The sequence below is a fragment of the Mandrillus leucophaeus genome, unplaced genomic scaffold (genome assembly GCF_000951045.1).
Source record: "Mandrillus leucophaeus isolate KB7577 unplaced genomic scaffold, Mleu.le_1.0 Scaffold282, whole genome shotgun sequence".
NCBI classification, from domain to species: Eukaryota; Metazoa; Chordata; class Mammalia; order Primates; family Cercopithecidae; genus Mandrillus; species Mandrillus leucophaeus.
Window position 1 is genome coordinate 1,397,540 of NW_012102943.1, and position 18,302 is coordinate 1,415,841.

General features: G+C 37.5%; 1 protein-coding gene across 3 annotated transcripts in view; it reads left to right on the top strand.

The window, feature by feature from the left end:
* DCTN4 (dynactin 4 (p62)) overlaps positions 1–18,302 on the top strand; it is a 44,542-nt gene that overhangs the window by 17,712 nt on the left and 8,528 nt on the right. For 2 of the 3 annotated variants that reach the window (XM_011985322.1, XM_011985323.1), the window contains exons 5-11: positions 2,698–2,805; positions 4,705–4,778; positions 5,082–5,194; positions 5,513–5,622; positions 12,565–12,638; positions 15,831–15,885; positions 17,203–17,310. In XM_011985322.1, coding sequence (XP_011840712.1) covers positions 2,698–2,805; positions 4,705–4,778; positions 5,082–5,194; positions 5,513–5,622; positions 12,565–12,638; positions 15,831–15,885; positions 17,203–17,310 — 642 coding nt within the window. Of the gene's footprint in view, positions 1–2,697; positions 2,806–4,282; positions 4,304–4,704; positions 4,779–5,081; positions 5,195–5,512; positions 5,623–12,564; positions 12,639–15,830; positions 15,886–17,202; positions 17,311–18,302 lie in introns of all 3 variants that reach the window. The other variant, XM_011985321.1, reaches the window with a different exon arrangement.

Here is an 18,302-nt window from a genome sequence, read left to right on the forward strand (position 1 = left end):
CTCAAGTAAGTTTTCCAAACCTTTAGATTTCTCTTCTTCCTCAGGAACACCAATTCTTAGTTTTGGTAGCTTAATCCCAGACTTCTTAGAGGCTTTATTTATTATTATTATTATTCTTTTTTCTTTGTCAGATTTGGTTAATTCAAAAGCCTTGTCTAAGTGTGTCTTTCATTTCCAAAATTGTGATTGTTTATTATTTATGCTGTCTGTTTCTCTGGAGATTTTTTTCGTCCATAACCTGTATTTTTTTTTATTTCCTTAAGTTGGTTTTCACCTTTCTCTGGTGCCCTTTTGAGTAGCTTTTTGAGTAACTTAATAGTTGGCCTTCTAAATTCTTTTTCTGACAATTGAGAGATTTCTTCTTGGTTTGGATCCATTGCTGGTGAGCTAGTGTAATCTTTTTGGGTTGTTAAAGAACCTTGTTTTGTCATATTACCAGAATTGTTTTTCTGTTTCCTTCTCATTTGGGTAGACTATGTCAGAGGAAAGATCTGAGGGTTGAGGGCTACTGTTCAGATTCTTTTGTCCCGTGGCATGGGTCCTTGATGTGGTGCTCTCCCCCTTCCCCTAGGAAGGTGGTTTCCTGAGAACTGGACTGCAATTATTGTTACTGCTGCTCTGGGTCTAGCCACCCAGCAGAGCCACCAGTCTCCGAGCTGGTACTAGGGAGTGTCTGCAAAGAATCCTGTGATGCAGTGCATCTTCAGGTCTCTCCATTGTGGATACCAGCACCTGCTCTGGTGGAGGTAGCAGGGGAGTGAAGTGGACTCTGTGAGGGTCCTTGGTTGTAGTTAGGTTTCGTGTGCTAGTTTTCTTTAATGCTTCGTTGTGCTAGCAGTGAATTATCACGTGGACAGACTCAGGACCTCTGGTTAGCCAGGATGTTGCAGGTGGTGGAATTAGCTGCTATTTTCTCCTTTTGAGGGCAGGGTTGTTCTTTTATGAGTTGCTGTAATGGCTTGAGTTGGTTGGCCTTCAGCCAGGAGGTGGCGCTTTCAAGAAAGTATCAGCTGCAGTAGTGTGGTGGGGATACAAGCTTGCCCTAAGGTTGCCTGGATAAGTATTTCGGTTTCTCAGGTGATTGGTGGGGCCGTAAGACTCAAGAGTTTACAGTCTTTTGTCTTGGGCTACCAGGGCAGGTAGAGAAAGACCATCAGATGGGGGCATGTCTGAGCTCAGACTCTACTTGGGTAGGGTTTGCTGTGGCTGCCGTGGAGGATAGTTGTGTGGTTCTCAGGCCAATGAAGTTATGTTCCCAGGGGCGTTATGGCTGCCTCTGCTGTGTCATATAGGTGGCCAGGGAAGTAGGAGAAAGCCAGCAGTGACAGGCCTCACCCAGCTCCCATGCAGCCAGCAAGGCCAGTCTCACTCCCACCATGCCCCACCAACAGCATGGAGTTTGCAGGGCCAAGATCTTGCCTTCACAAGCCTACCTGCTGAGAAAGCAAGCCAGCCTTTTGGACCCCACGCCTTCTCAACTGCTGTGGCTTATGTGCTCATATCTATGCTTCCCCTTCGCACCCTCCCCATCTTGATTCTGCCCAGGAAAATTTGCTCTCGGTCAAAATTATTACAGAGTTCACCTGGAAGTTTCTGTCTCCGTGTGGTCCTTCCTCAATTCCACTGGCAGCTCTCCCCTAGGACCCCTGTGAGATTAAAGTCAGAAATGGCTTCCCTGGGCTTCCCTGGGAACCGTGAGTGCCTACAGGCCTCTTCCCGCTGTTGCTTCTTCTACTTTTATATTTCACTCGGCTCTCTAAATTTGTTTCAGCACTAGGTAAGGTTAAATTTTTCTCCTATGATCTGAATTTGTAGGTTCTCCAGTGAGGAGGTATGTTTGAAGGTGGATTTTCCCCCTCTCACACTTTGGGCCCTCACGGTTTTTCTGCTGTCTCATGGATTTTGCAGCAGCAAGCCACTTCTTTCAAAGGGTCTGTGAATTCTTTCAGTTTTCCTAGTATGTTCCTGCAGTAGTTCTTGGAGTAAAAGTTCACAGTGTGAGTCTCCACAAGTTGTTCTGTCTGTCTGAGGAGAAGCTGCAAGTTAGTTCTGCCTCCTATCCGCCATTTCTTTTTCACCACCTCATCCTCTTGAGTAGCTGGGACTATAGGCATATGCCACCATGCCCAGCTAATTTTTGCATTTTTTTATAGAGACAAGGTCTCACTCTGTTGTCCAGGCTGGTTTTGAACTCCTGGCCCCAAGTGATCTACCCACCTCAACCTCCCAAAGAGCTGGAATTATAGGCGTGAGCCACCATGCCCAGCCTTGTTGGAACTTTTTATGATTAATATATATTGCTTTTATAATTTAAATGTATTTAAAAATTTTTTAAGTGTGATGGAGTTGGGGAATAAAATACAGTATAAAATGTCATGTTTTTAGAAATAAATGTCCTGTGGCCATGCAGAAAAAAAATCAGAGCAGTCGTGAGGGGAAATAAGTAATGAAATAAGAGAGCAAGAAATTTCCGAGCCTCTTCATTGCCCATTTCATCCTGTCCTTGAACTTCAGTTTTCCATTTCACTTCGGAAAACAAATCACATAACAAAGAAAAATTCTCTTTGAAGAAAAAGGGCAAACTTGCCCATCTTAATTTGTCTTCTCTATTCATTATGTCTCTAATCAGTGTAGTTGATTAATTTGGTATGTTTTCTGTTAGCTTTTTTGTGTACCAAGTCTGTGATTTTTTTACAGATGAACAAACTGATTGAATATTACCAGCAGCTTGCTCAGAAAGAGAAGGTTGAGCGAGATCGCAAGAAACTGGCACGACGTAGAAACTATATGCCTCTGGCTTTTTCGGTGAGAATTTGGTACTAAAATGATTTGCAAGACCTGTAGGGCCTAAGAACAGTGATCATTTCAGAAAATGGCCATTGTCCTAGAGTCCTGAATGGTGGGTAGCAGAGAGGGGGATTCTTCAAATGATAGACGTTTAAGTCCGATAGTTAAATTATAGACGTTTAAGTCCGATTTGCTATATCAATAGTTCTGTTTGAGTTATTTGTGTTTTAAGGACATTTGTGTTTCTTTCTCCGTCACTCCCCTTTATCTTCTGATTATTTCCCCAGAAAGACTGTTAATTTTGTAGGCACTGCAGAGCTCTACATACAGCTTTTTTATTACAGAAAGTCTGAGAAAAAGGAGGTGGGCAAATGGTAGATTTTAGTCGTATTACTCCCGTAGCCCACCTTTGACATCCTGGCAGTAGTGGTTTCTCAGCTTTAGTTATAATAACTTGTTTAACATCCTCACCTGTTTCTCCAAGATGAAAAACACTGACTTTTTAACAGAGTGCACTTGTGTGGGTAAATAGTAACATATGCAAGTAGAATTTTTGGTAAGAATTATTTATGAGAGTCATTCTCTACCAGTTTATGTACTGCTAGTAAGAAGAAAGAAATCAGGATTTGGAGTTTTTGTTATTTTCCCCTGAGTTTTATTTGCTCTCATAGTACAGTTTGTTTTCTGTGTGCTTGCTTGGGGCCCAGCAGATTGACATTCAATAAATAACATTTATTGAATGGCAATGATGTGTCAAGCTCTGTGCTAAACACTTTACATGTATTACTTTATTTAATCCTCACAAAAATCCTGTGGAGTATCATATCCCCATTTTACACTTGAGGAAATGAGACCTAGTTAAGCAACTTGTCATACTGCATCCACATGAAAATTAGTTAAGTCATTGAAACCCTAAGGGTTGGTAAAGTCCATATAAAAATACCTAGATTGAGCCAGGTGCAGTGGCTCACACCTGTAATACCAGCACCTTGGGAGGCTGAGGCAGGAGGATCACTTGAGGTCAGGATTTCAAGACCAGTCTGGCCAACATGATGAAACCCTGTCTCTACTAAAAATACAAAAAATTAGCTGGGCATGGTGGCGCATGCCTGTAATCCCAGCTACTTGGGAGGCTGAGGCATGAGAATGGCTTGAACCAGGAGGCAGAGGTTGCAGTGAGCCAAGATAGTGCCACTGCACTCCTGCCTGGGTGACAGAGTGAGACTCAGTCTCAAAAAAAAATCTAGATTAGAATTTAAAAACGTTAACACTTGCAAAGCACCCTCATTTGCAAAAAGAAGTGAATTTTTCTGAATAGTCCAGTGGTACAGTCCTCATATGCACCAATGTATGTTATATTTAGAGGTAGAATTTTAATTAAATGAATTATTTTTCCAATTTTCCCATATAACCTGCCTGCTATATGCGTTTGCTTCTATCTTATGCTGCATTTTTTGTCTCTGTTGCAACCTGCTGCTATTTTGGGGCTCTACAGCAACATACTATTCATGTAGTGGTAAGTTCTACTTTATGATTCTTGCTGACCCTGAAGAAGTTAGCAGATGACCACTGGTGTTCCAGGAAGACGTCTGTTGTGTATCTTAGACACGCCACATAGCTCTTGCCTAGGCCGTAGCTTAGATATTTTTAGATTGCTAATAGAAGCTCACATTTGATTCATTTTTACTGTATTAATGTAGTTTCAATCTCCATGTTTAGTGCTGTTACTATTTTAAGAATAGAATCATGATGTGGGGCTACAAATTGCTTTCTTTAAAAGAAGCCTTTAAATTAGCTTTTTTTTTTTTTGGCTTATTTCCCTGAGCTTCTCATGCTATCCTACCCAAAATTCTTTCTTTTGATAAATAGGGTGTGTAACTGTGGGCTTTCTAATAGGAATTTCTGAACTTTGTTTAGGACAAATATGGTCTTGGAACCAGGCTTCAGCGACCACGAGCTGGTGCATCCATCAGTACCCTTGCTGGACTTTCGTAAGTTTAGACATGAAATGACTTTGAGGAGAACAGCAGGTATCAAAATGAATAGCAAAGAAATGAGATTAAACACACACACACACACACACACACACACACACACACACACACACACACAGAGTTGCCAATGGAAAAGAAGATTCTCGTACTTAGAAAAGACCTATGCTGAACAGGTATTCTATGACACAGGAATACTTCCATTCAATTATTGATATCATAGACTGAGAATAATCAGGCGGATCCTTGAGAAATTAACTGATTTTTTTGTCTTATTTTGTTTTGTTTTGTTTTATCTTTTAGCCTTAAAGAAGGAGAGGACCAGAAAGAGATAAAGATTGAGCCAGCTCAGGCTGTGGATGAAGTGGAACCTCTACCTGAAGACTATTATACAAGACCAGTAAATTTAACAGAGGGTAATTTTCTTTGTTTTTCTACTTTGTTTCTAGCCTCCATCTAATTCTGTTTTTGTTATTTATATATCTAGTGATTTGAGATTTTTAATGGAATAGTTGTTAGTAGTAAAGTGATATTTATGTAGAAAATAAAACAGCTGTAATAGAAGTAATTGAAATCTAAAATGCCTGTCAAATTTCTATATTTTCATTTTTTATGAACAACACTGTTCATACTTTCATTACATAAAAGTAATGCTTTGTGTAATTACTACTACATAAAAGTCTGATTTTTGAAAGTCACTGTAAACTAAGCCTGTTTTCTGCCTTTCTTTCTAGTAACCACCCTTCAGCAGCGTCTGTTACAGCCTGACTTCCAGCCAGTCTGTGCTTCACAGCTATATCCTCGCCACAAACATCTTCTGATCAAACGGTCCCTGCGCTGCCGTGTAAGTATTCCATTCTGTAGAATGGCCATTTGTACAAGAGGAAAGCAAAAAACAAATGTGGTTGGTGTCTGACCAATGTCAAAACCTTTGGAATGTAGTAAATACAGAAAATACTTGTAGAGAACATACTAATTGCCCAGGCACTATTTTAAATGCTTTCAATGTAAACAACTCTTACAACTCTGTGAGGTAGGTACTACTGTTAAACCTGTTTTACAGATGCAGAAATGAAATATCTGAAGATTAGGTACATAGGGTTAACCCCTAAAAGAATAGTGAAAGAGTGTATAACTTTTAGGCTAGTGTTCAGGCTCAGGGAGGACCAATAAAAAAATAATCAATTTAAAAGAAAGCAAGAAAAAAGAAAAATCAGCAAAATCCAGGGTCTGGTAATGTACAGAACAAATGACTGAGTTTCTTCAATAAATAAATTGTAAAAACAAGATGGAAAGGAAACCTTTTAAATGAGTACTATCCAACAGAACTTTCTATGGTGATGAAAGTATTGTGTGTCTGTACAGTCCCGCATGATAGCCACTAGGCACGTGTGGCTATTGAGCACATGAAATGTGATAGTGCAGCTGAGGTACTGAGTCAGTCTTTAATTTCATTTAAATAACCACATGTCACTGGTGGCTAATGTTATGTAATCATTCTCTAGATTAGAAGACACTTAAAAGTTTACCAGCCAAACACAACATGTAGATTTTATGTAGATTCAGATTCAAACAAAACAGAAAGAAAGGGCCCAGGGGAGGAGGGAAGAAGGGAAAGAGGAAAGAAGGAAAGAAAAATTTGTGAAATCTTTGAGAAAATGTAAACACTGGTAGGATTTTTGATGCTATTAAAGAACTATTGGGCAGGGCAAAGTGACAAGCACTTGTAGTCCCAGCTGCTCTGGAAGCTGAGGCAGGAGAATCCCTTGAGCCTGAGGAGTTTGAGACTATAGTGTGTGATGATCATGCCTGTGAGTAGTCACTGCACTCCAGCCTGGGCAACACAGTAAGACCCTGACTCTTTAAAAAAAAAAAAATTATTTTTTCTTTTTAGGAATAATGATAGTACTGTTTTTTGTTGTTTTGTTTTTTAATGTCTTTATCTTTTGGAGAATACAGAAATATTTATGGAGGAAATGACATGATCTCTGATATTTGTTGCAAAATAATGAGGGATGAGGAATGGGTAAGAGTATAAATGAAACAAGATTGGCCATTGTTGCTAATTTTTGATAACAAGTTACTGATTCTTTTTGTTTAGTTAACCTGGGAGCATAGATTCAAGTCCTGCATATATATTCCCATGTTGATAATTGTTGAAGTTGGGTGATGGGTACCTAGAGATTTGTAATACCATTCTATATTTTTGTACATGTTAGAAAATTTTTGTAATGAAAACCCTTTATGAAAAGAAAGAAAAAGAAAGGGCAATTGAATTGGTGGTACAAATAGAAGACCTGGGCTCCTGCCTGTAATCACAACACTTTGAGAGGCCAAGGCAGGAAGATCACCTGAGCTCAGGAGTTTGAGATCAGCCTAGGCAACATAGTGAGACCCTGTCTCTACCAAAAAAAAAACAAACAAAAAAAGCCAGTGTGGTGGTTCACACCTGTAGTCCCAGCAAGTCGGGAGGCTGAGGCAGGAGAATTGCTTGAGCCCAGGAGGTTGAGGCTGCTGTGAGCAGTAATCACACCACTGCACTCCAGCCTGGGTGACAAAGCAAGACCCTGTCTGTTTAAAAAAAAAAAAATGTGTGTAGTAAGATAGGAGATTAAAATCCAGATGTATCAGTATTTACATTAAATACAGTGAACTAAATGCTTCCATTAAAAGACAAACATTGTCAGTCTAAATAATAAAGCAAATTGCAGTGGCCCATCTATATGTTTATTACAAGAAGCGCAAACAGGAGAACTCAGAAAGGTTGAAAGTAGAGAGAAGTGGGAAAAATATTGGACAAACACTAATTTTTTTGAAAGAGGGATAATTTGTTTTAAAAAAAGATTCAATTTACAAAGAAAATATAACCATCTAAAGTCATACGCACTGAAAAACAGACTCAAAATATATAAAGCGACATTTGAGAAAATTACATAAATGGACAAATCATTTTGGGAAATTTTGACATCTCTCAGTAACCTAGAGAACAAATAGATGAAAATCAGTAAGAATCTAGAACATTTGGAGAATTTAACTAGCAAACTTGACCAAATGAGCATATATAGACCCCTGTACGCAATATCTGCAGAATATTTGCACTCTTTCCAAGTGCATACAGAACACTTATAAAGGTTGACTATAATACTGGGTTATTAGAAAGTAAGTCTGAACATTTTTCAGAAGATGAATTTTTTTTTTCAGTTAAAAGAAAGTTTTTATTAACAAGAAAAGATTTCTTTAAATCATATTTATACTTTAATAATAATACATAGACTAAGATGCTCGATAACACAAGGTTTTCTCTTTTGAACACTTTATTTCCATTTAGTACTCTTAAATGTGTTTGCTTGTTGCGTGTTTATATTTTAACAGGTAAAAGTTATGAATTACCAGGTATTTTGCTACCTAACTACACTGGAAAATGAAAATTTATAGAATTTTATCATTAGATCAGAGTTTTAAAAATCAAAGGATAAGGATTTGTTTAAAATCTTTTAACATTAGGGCATTATACCTTTTTCGGAACAAATATAAATTGCAGAAATTATACAAGGCAATTTTTTATCAGATATCAATATTTAACAATACTTTATTTAGCTGAAATGTTATTTCAGTTGAAAAAACTATCTGCAGTTACAAAAAAAAAATCAGGAACTTCATTGGATTTAATCTGCTTTAGAAATGTCCTAAGAAGCCTTAAATATTTTAAGTAGAAAAAAAAATTTTTAAATAGTATGTTATACTATTATTGTGGTTTATATACATATATTAAATGGTCTCTTTTATAGGAAACATGACTGGAAGTTTATCACATTAAACACTGTAAAATTAAAGGCAAGAGCTAATTAACTTTTAGCAAAAGTACTCTGTATGCAACAGTTGCAAATATCAAAGCTATTATTTACCAATTAATAATTGCCTGATATAAAATATAAACAAGGTACATTTACTGGATTGTTTTCAGTTTGCAGCTGCTCTCAAATATCCCAGATAAGGATTTCTCATAAATTAAAGCTGCAGTACAATTCACTTAGTGGTTAGTTAGGCCGATCCTCCCCGACATTATCCTTGTTCTTCCCCACCACCCCCAACCCCTGCAGTGGCACCATATTATTAAAAACATAAGTACCTGGGGTTTGTGCTTTAGATCAAGACATCATTTGCATAATTTCAAAAGATAGACAACTTTTCATGTAAAAATGATGTTTTGTGGTCACAGTTACTTCAAAAAGTAATTGTTTTCAAATAACCTGACGTATCATACCTTAGCAATTACAAAACCATGATTTGGACACATGGCATTTGTAAGGTAGACAAACGTGCACTGCTAAAAGATGTGAACAGCTGTTCTTCTGCTTACGCTTAGAGTACTGTGAAACTTGGGTAATGACTTTATTTTTTCAATTAGCATAACCAGCCCATGGTACAGCATACTAAATCACAAAGTACAAATCCAAGGAAGGTAATACCTTTGCTAAGTTGCAGAATTTTGGCAAATCAATACAGGTCTCTTTAATATGATAAAACCATATTTTTATGGGAGTCATATATAACTTTAGTGATAATTTTCACTCCAAAAATATTTAAGTGCCAGCTGATATTATTAAAAACATTATAATGGTTTTTAATGGTTTTTAATAGCAGAGCAAGTTATTTTATACAAATTAATGTATTTTAAACTACACAATATCTCTTTTTAAGTGAACTCCCTTATGCAAGCTGTTAAGAGTATCCAGCTGCAGAGCAGTGCATGTCTCAAGGAGGTAGCTTCGCTCAATTGTGGGGTTGTTACAAAGCCAGGGAGAGTTCCAGTGTGTTGAAAAGCTTTAAAATTCCATTTTAAGGAGATTCATTGTCAGTACCAATTTCCAAGGACTTCTTTAAAAATTGTTAAATTTTCACGTAAATACTGGAACCCTCAAAATTAGACAATGAATATTCAAACAACGTTCATTTCAGATGATCCCTTATATTTAGAAGCCCTGCATCTTGTTGTTTTGATCAAAAGTCATATAGCCTTACACCAGCTTATTTTTTTAAAAATTCTACTTAAAATGTAGATTTGTCGGGAGACTGAGACAGGAGCATTGGTTGAACCCAGGAGGCAGAGGTTGCAGTGAGCCAAGATTACGCCATTGTACTCCAGCCTGGGCAACAAGAGCAAAACTTGTCAAAAAAATAAATAAATATAAGTTTGTTTTAAATAACAAAATATATAGTCAGCTTGGAGAGACCTGGGGCACCCACCCAATATTGTCTACCAAGTTTCATGATAGTTTCTTTGCACATGCTGCTGCCGCCATTGGAGTCCCTATGCTTTCTCTTGCTGAGGCTGTCAGCTGGAAGATGAAATGATTAAAGTATATTATTTGATCACAATGTAGTTAAGTTAGAAATCAGTAATTTCTTTATAGCAAAACTTACAGGATACAACTAAGGCCATGCTTAGCTATGCAGTATATATTAGAAAAGAAGAAATATTAAAAGATTAGTGACGTCAGAATCCATTTCAAGAAGTTAGGAAAAAAAACAGCAAAGTCCAGAGAGCAGGTGTTAATAAATTTAGAAACCAACATAAAACACAATAAATTAAGATAAAATACAACAAATTAAGAAACCAATGTAAAATACAAAAGAGCAACAGAATCAGAAGTTGATTTCTTTAAAAAGATTAGTAATAGAAATAGTTATATATAAATTAAATTTATATAAATATGGTTATATAACGCACCATTAATATAGTAATATCTACCAAAAGTAAAGTTACCTTTTGTCTTATCAACTTCACTTTTAGGAATCTACCTTGCACTTCCACAAATACAAACCAAAATATGCAGAGATTATGGTATATCCACACAATGAGTACTATAAATTTATTTAAAAGAATACGTTAATATGGGATACATTTTTAAATGCAAAAAGCAAAGTGCATGGTAGGTGTGCAACTTTTGTATAAAAAAGGAGGGAAAGTACAAACATACGTATAAACAAAAGTGTGTCTATATATATGCAGACATAGACCCATGCATGTGAGAAAATTTGTTATATGCTAAATATGGCATTGTAGATCACTGGGGAAAGAATAGGCTATTACATTTTGCTAGGTCAAGTGATTATATGGAAGAAAATAAAATTGGGTTGCTACCTCACCCTACACAAAAGTTAATTTCAGGAATGTTGGAAATTCGAAGAGCCAAACTTCTAGAAGAAAATACAGGAGAATACCTTCATGACTTCTGGGTAGGGGAATGTTTCATAAGTAAGACAGAAAAGCACAAACTATAATGTAAAGTTATATATTTTACTTCATTAAAAGTAAAACTTGTACCCTCATGCCAAAGAAAACCCATAAAGAAATGAAAAGATAAGCTGCAGACTGAGAAAAGTAGTTTGCAAGGTATATTATTAACAATAGATTAATATCTAGAATATGAAGAACTTCAGCGAATCAGCAAGGAAATAAAAGTAACCAGCAGATCCTCACATTCAAGTTATGGCAGAGGAAATCCCAATAGCCAATAAATATGAAGGATATTCAGATTTATACACTAAGCAGGGAAATGCACGTTAAGACTGCAATGAGAAAATGAAAAATTAAAATAACTGCAATGGAATATCATTTCATAATCATATTAGTTATATTGCAGTATCCTTTAAAATAGCAAATGCATACACCCTTTGATCTGCTCTTAGGAAACTGTCTTACAGATACTTAGACACTTAGGAAATAGATTAATGTACTAGAACACTCATTGCTGCATTACTTACAGTAGCAAAATAATGGAAACATCCTGAATGTCCATCATTTTCTATCTTATGTAAGTTATAGAAATTGTTACAGTGGGACACAGAGGCTCCTCTATATGTACTGAAATGGAATTAATTCCAAGATAGAGTAAATGAAAAAAGCAAGAGAATAAATGTAAAATGTTCCCTTTTGTGTTATTGTGAAAAAAGCAACATGATGTATGCTTGTACTTTTATGTGCATAGGCTATCTGGGGAGAGGAACAAGGGGACAGACAGATTATGGGTAATCTTTACACTGGACACCTTTTTTGTACTGCTAAAAAAAATTTAACCAGGTATATGTAGTACGTATTTAAGAAAGTAGTAAATAATTATTACTGTCCCAGTGCAGTGGCTCATGCCTGTAATCCCAGCACTTTGGGAGGCCAAAGCAGGAAGATTACTTGAGCCCAGGAGTTGGAGGCTGTTGTGAGCTTTGATTGTGCCACTGCACTCCAGCCTGGGTGGCAGAGTGATACCCTATCTCAAAAATAATCATTGTTACTGTACTTTAAAGCATGGGATCTGGAATTTTACTACCTGGATTTAAATCACAGTGTCCATTATTATTGGCTCTATGAAGTTGCACAGGTTACTTACCCTTCCTGTATACCATTTTCATCATCTATAATATGACAACCTTAATATAATACCTATACCTAGCTCATAAAGTTGATGTGATACTTAAATCCAGTTAAACCAGTGAGCACGTTGTTTTGCACATACAGTAAGTACTCAGTATGTGTTAGTTATTTTAGTAGTTTTTAAGTACCACAGAGGTATAATAATATTGGATAGTGTGGTTGCACATATCAGGAAGTGCAAACATTTTTTATAAACTTCGGTTGCTATACGCTATTTCAAAAACTTATGGTCTTATATCAGAATAAAACAAAACAAAATTCTCGTAAATGCTATCCTTCTGAATTTAGCAGCTCTATGGATCAACAAAGTGTGTTGTTGTCTTCTGATACATACTGTATTTGTTTTCTTTTTAGAAATGTGAACATAATTTGAGCAAGCCAGAATTTAACCCAACATCAATCAAATTCAAAATCCAACTGGTTGCTGTGTGAGTATTTTGGGATTGGTGTTTTCAGTTACTGTTTTGAGTTATTTTGGTTTATTCTTCTTCCCCAGTGTGAAGTGTGTTTACTCTTGGCCCTCCAAAAAAATAATAATAATTACATCAAAATCATCTTGACATTCTGTTCCGGTTTAGGTTTTGAATTTAGTTACATGCCACGAAAAACGTTTAAGATAAATAGATTCAGGGGTATTGGGATCAGGGACACAGTGGCCCAGTATGATCTGGAGCAACAAGGTATGTTAATTATTTGGTGGAAAGTTACTAGTCATCGTTACAAATTACAAAGTGTCTGCGTTTGGGAATAATCCTTCAAAAACTTAAAAAATAATGAAGTATAGCTGATTGAAGAGTATCCCTGTAACAATGTTCATTTTACTTACCTGTGTTATAACACTTCATTGGCTGGGATGAAAGTGATTAAGTTAGTGTTAACTCTCTGGGATTTGTGAGTAGGAGAGAATTTTGTGTATAAAAACTACCTATCAGGCTATCTGAATGGTCCTAATTAGAGACAAATACTGCCACTTAAAACTTACCCAGTGTTCATCTAATTAAATGTAAACTTTTCGTGTCTCATCATACTTTTCTAATACATACATTTTTTAAATTATGTGGCAAACAAAAATATTTTCAAAAATTAGGAAAGTATTGTCTAGCTTTGGAGTAAGAGAGCCCTTCTTTAGCAAGACAGAAAACCCAGAAGCCATTAAAGAAAAGAAACACCTTTGACCTTAGCAAAAAGAAATAGTGGTTATAAAAGATGAAATTAAAGCCAGGTGCAGTGGCTCACACTTGTGATCCCAGCGCTTTGGAAGCCTGTCAGGAGGATCACTTGAGCCCATGAGTTGAAGACCAGCCTGGACAATGTAGTAAGACCTCATCTCTACAAAAAAACTTTAAAATGAGCCAGGTGCAGTGGCATGCACCTGTAGTCCTAGCTACTTGGGAGGCTGAGGTGAGAGGACCCCTTGAGCCCAGGAAGTCGAGGCTGCAGTGAGCTATGATTGTGCCACAGCACTGCAGCCTAGACAATGGAGCAGGACTCTCTCTCTTAAGGAAAACAATTTTAAAAAGACAAAATTAGCAACAAAGTCCTGAGACAAATAGTAAAGCAAGAAAGAATATTTGGCAGTCGTGACAAACTAAAGTTTAATATCCCAGGCATAGAGAATTCCCAGAAATTGAAAAGATAAAAATAGGGAGGCAGTAAAGAGGAATGTGGAACAAGGGATTTGGACAGGTAGCTTATGGAAGAGGAATTTCAAATGGCCAGAAGATACACTGTATATGGAAAGAAACCAAGACTGGATAGGAAAAGTTTTAAAAAGTAATTAGCATCTAGTACTTATGAGAATGTGGGTAAACACATATTTGCACACATTGTTGGTAGAATCTTGAATTGCTAGTCTTTTTGGAGAGTGGTCTGGAAATATCAAAACAAATTACGTAGACCTTTTAACCCAACAGTACTATTTCAGGAATGTATTCTGTAGAAACAAAAGCACCAATATATAAAGATACATTTCCAAAGATGAGTATTAGAATATTTTAATGGCAAAAAACTGCAAACAGTTTAACCAACAGTTAAATCAGTGTCAAACTGATTAACCATTAACAAGGAAATAATTGGTTAAATTGAGATAACTTGTACTGTAGAATATTATGCAGCAATTAAAAATAAGTATTAGGAAACAAAAATGTTGGGAAGTGCATGTCTGGTGAGTTAAGAGGAGCTAGGAGGGCCAGGTGGAGGGTCTGTCACTTACTGTTTTTGTCTAAACTTGTTTCCCTCCTCTCTGAAATAGGAATAATGCCTTCTTCTTGGGGTTCTTAAAAAGAATCAAATGAGTAATTATGTTTGCAAATGCCTTGTAACTCAACATAAAACATGTTCACTTTCCTAACTATTCTTACTTAATACATGATTGGTTAGGAATAGAGAAACCTACAGAAATGGCACATGTGAAGTCTGGGATGAACTGCTTTCTTACTTAAGAATTACACTCATTACAGAAACCCTGAATGGCAGCCTGTGCTTAGTATCAGTTTCTTAAGCTTGCTTTGAGAAAAAGTGGTTTTTTTCTGACATCATTTTAGAATTGCCTGGCTCTCTTACTACAGATTCTCTGAGGCCAGGTGTTTGCCTCATGCCTGTAATTTCAACACTTGGGGAGGCCAAGGCAGGAGGATTGCTTGAGTCTTAGGAGTTCAAGCCCAGCCTGGCAACATAGGGAGTCCTCATTTGTACAAAAAATCAAAAATTAGCTGAGCATGGTGGCACACACATGTACTCCCAGCTACTTGGGAGGCTGAGGTGGGACTATCACTTGAGCCTGGGAGGTCGAGGCTATAGTGAATCATGATTGTGCCATTACACTCCAGCCTGGGTGACAGCAAGACCCTGTCTCAAAAAAAAAAATAAAAAAAAAATAAAAATATATATATATACACACACACACACACACACACATGCTCTGGTATCAAACCTCAGACCTACTGAATTCAAATTCTTAGAAGTGGGGTCCTTACATTTCTTTTTATTGTTGTTGCTTTTGTGTCGGTATGTATTTGTTTTTTTTTGAGATTCAGGAAGGCAAAAGTTTCTTAAATTCCTGTTAATTTGCTCAGATAATCCTGCTGGTCACCTTGAAGAATAGCTCGTTTAAAGTTTAAATATCTGATTCTAAGATGTACCTTTTCCCCCACTTGTAGTGTTTCTGCAATAGATTTTGTATTACGTTAATGTATGTACAATAATTAACATTTATGTGAGCTTTGTTCCTAGCACTTTTCAAAGCATTTTTGCATGTATTCTTCACAATAACTTCAAGTGATAGATACCATTATTTTCCTCATTTTAGAATTGGGAAAACCAAGGCACAAGGAGATAAATATCTTGTCTTAGTCATTACAAAGCAGTATCTTGATATATACATGCTAATCTGGGGCCTGGGCAGTTTAAAATAGAAATATACATAATATTTCAGAAAGAAGTCATACCAGTTTGGTCTTATGTCTTTTCTTAAGTTCTTACTGTGATGATATGGTTCATTAAAATTATTTTTCTCTGATCTGATTCACATGAAATCCTTTATGTACTGCACAGCTTTAAAAAATAATAATAATTTTAAGAGACTCCAGTGAACATTAATGCATTTTTTTATTTATGCATAGCAATTATATTCCAGAAGTGAGAATCATGTCCATTCCCAACCTTCGCTACATGAAGGTTAGTACCTTGCTCATTAACAGGAAGAAAAAGGATTGATCAATGATGTGTGTGTATATGTATGTGGGTGGCTGTGTGTGTATTTGGCACAGGATCCAGAGAGCAAGGGATAGAAAAGAAGAGAGTTTGGGATAATAAAGACTTTAAATTTATTGACACTGAGATCCTTGACAACAACATCTTTGATGAAAAGTAGGGAGAAGGAGCAGAGTGCACATTATGTCAAGGTGAAATTCTGGGTGGGGAGAATGATGGATCCCACAGGCATCTTTTGTTCTTCTCCAGCCTAGAGATTCTCCTCGATCTCCTGTATGTTGTTTCGGGTACTAGGAATCAGTTAGATTTCCAGATTTCCATACCACAGCCCTTCTCTTCCTTGGAGTCCTCATCTACTCCCCTTTTCCAGACACATGCCCAGTGAATTGTAGAATATTCTGCAGCAACCTCTTTAACTCTTTCCTTTCATGCTGCTCGTGAAAACACAAATGTTTATCATATGGTCCTTCATTTGAAAGATTGGTTTTGCTTATCTAGAGAGAGTACCAAGCAAGGACAAATTATCACAGTTCAAGAAGTCTTAAAAAGTTTTTATAAGGTTGGGCATGGTGGCTTATACCTGTAATCCCAGCACTTTGGGAGGCCAAGATAAGTAGATTGCTTGGGCCCAGGAGGTCAAGACCAGCCTAGTCAACATGGGGAAACCTCATCTCTGCAAAAAATACAAAAAATTTGCCAGGTGTGGTGGCACACACCTGTGGTCCCAGCTACTCAGGAGGCTGAGATGGAAGGATCACCTGAGCCCAGGAGGTCGAGGCTGCAGTGAGCCATGATCACATCACTGCACTCCAGCCTGGGCAACAGAGTGAGACCTTGTCTCAAAAATAAGTAAAAATTTAAAAAAGTTTTTGTAGTCTTGGTGTGCCATTTTTGCTCTGTTAATGCATCTGACTGGCCTGTGACTCCCATGTTTTATTTATGAGGGCCTCCTTTTCAGTCCTTAAATGGCAGCGTGGGTGAGACAAGAGTTAAACAATCACTTAGATAATAAGCATTCCTCGGAATTTCTGGATCTAGTAACTGGCCCTTTCAGTGGAATCTGTCCCATTTCCTTAGTGAAATAGCAACTCCAGAGAGTATTTGGTCTAACGTAGATAATAGAACAGGGATCAGTAAGCACGTAGAGAATACAGTGATGTAGGGGTATAAGTGGGCGTCATTGCTCAGGAGTAATGGGGGGGAATGGTAATTTTGCAAAATACTTGGTATAGCAGCTAAGAAAGTGGTGAATGTCTGAGAGATGTGTTTCCTATTCTCCAGGAGAGCCAGGTCCTCCTGACTCTTACGAATCCAGTTGAGAACCTCACCCATGTGACTCTGTTGGAGTGTGAGGAGGGGGACGCTGATGATATCAACAGCACTGCTAAGGTAGGAGCATTTTGCCTCAGCCTGACTGACCCTCACTTTCCCTGGAGTGTCCTCATTTGACCTGGCTTAAAAGACTCCACACTCTCTCCTTTCCACATCTAGTCAGCACGTTCTTTTGATTCCACCTCCTGAATTTTTTTACTTTATCCTGAAGTACACTGCCCTATTTGAAGGCCTCATCGTTTCTTACCTGGACTGTGACAGTAACTTCCTAACTGACCTTGCTATTTTTATACCACCACCTCCATTTCAACCCATTTCTTCTCTATTGCCACCAGGGTATTGATACTTCTAAAATCTGACTCTTCGCATGCTGGTCATTTAGCATTGCTCTTGACTGAGATGAAGTCCAGATTTTTGGCATAGCATAAGAGCTCCTTAATGACTACTTCTCTCTGTTCATCCAGTGTGATCTTCCTTCAGATCCTCAAATTTAGCATTCCCTGAATCATACATATTAGTGGTTGTGATCCAGACAGATGCAATGGGTTATAAACTTTGATGCTAGAGAATTGTGCATGCTATTCGTTTTACCTAGAATGCCTCCTTCCTATCCTGACTCCTCTAACATACATGCGCCTTCAGTCTCTCAGTCTCATACATTCATTCTTCAACACTTGTGAAGTATCATTTCCTTTTAGAAATGATACGTTTAAAATCATTTAGAAGCTGGTATGCCTCCTCTAGATTCCTCTACCTTACAAAGAGTATACATAACATAGCACTAACTAGGCTTGGCATGGTGGCTCACGCCTGTAATCCTAGCACTTTGGGAGGCCAAGGTGAGTGGAGCACCTTAGGTTAGGAGTTCAAGACCAGCCTGGCCAACATGGTGAAATCCGTCTCTAACAAAATACAAAAATTAGCTGGGCGTGATGGCAGGTGCCTGCAATCCCAGCTACTGGGGAGGCTGAGACGGGAGAATTGCTTGAACCCAGGAGACAGTGGTTGCAGTGAGCCGAGATCGTGTCACTCCACTCCAGCCTGGGCAG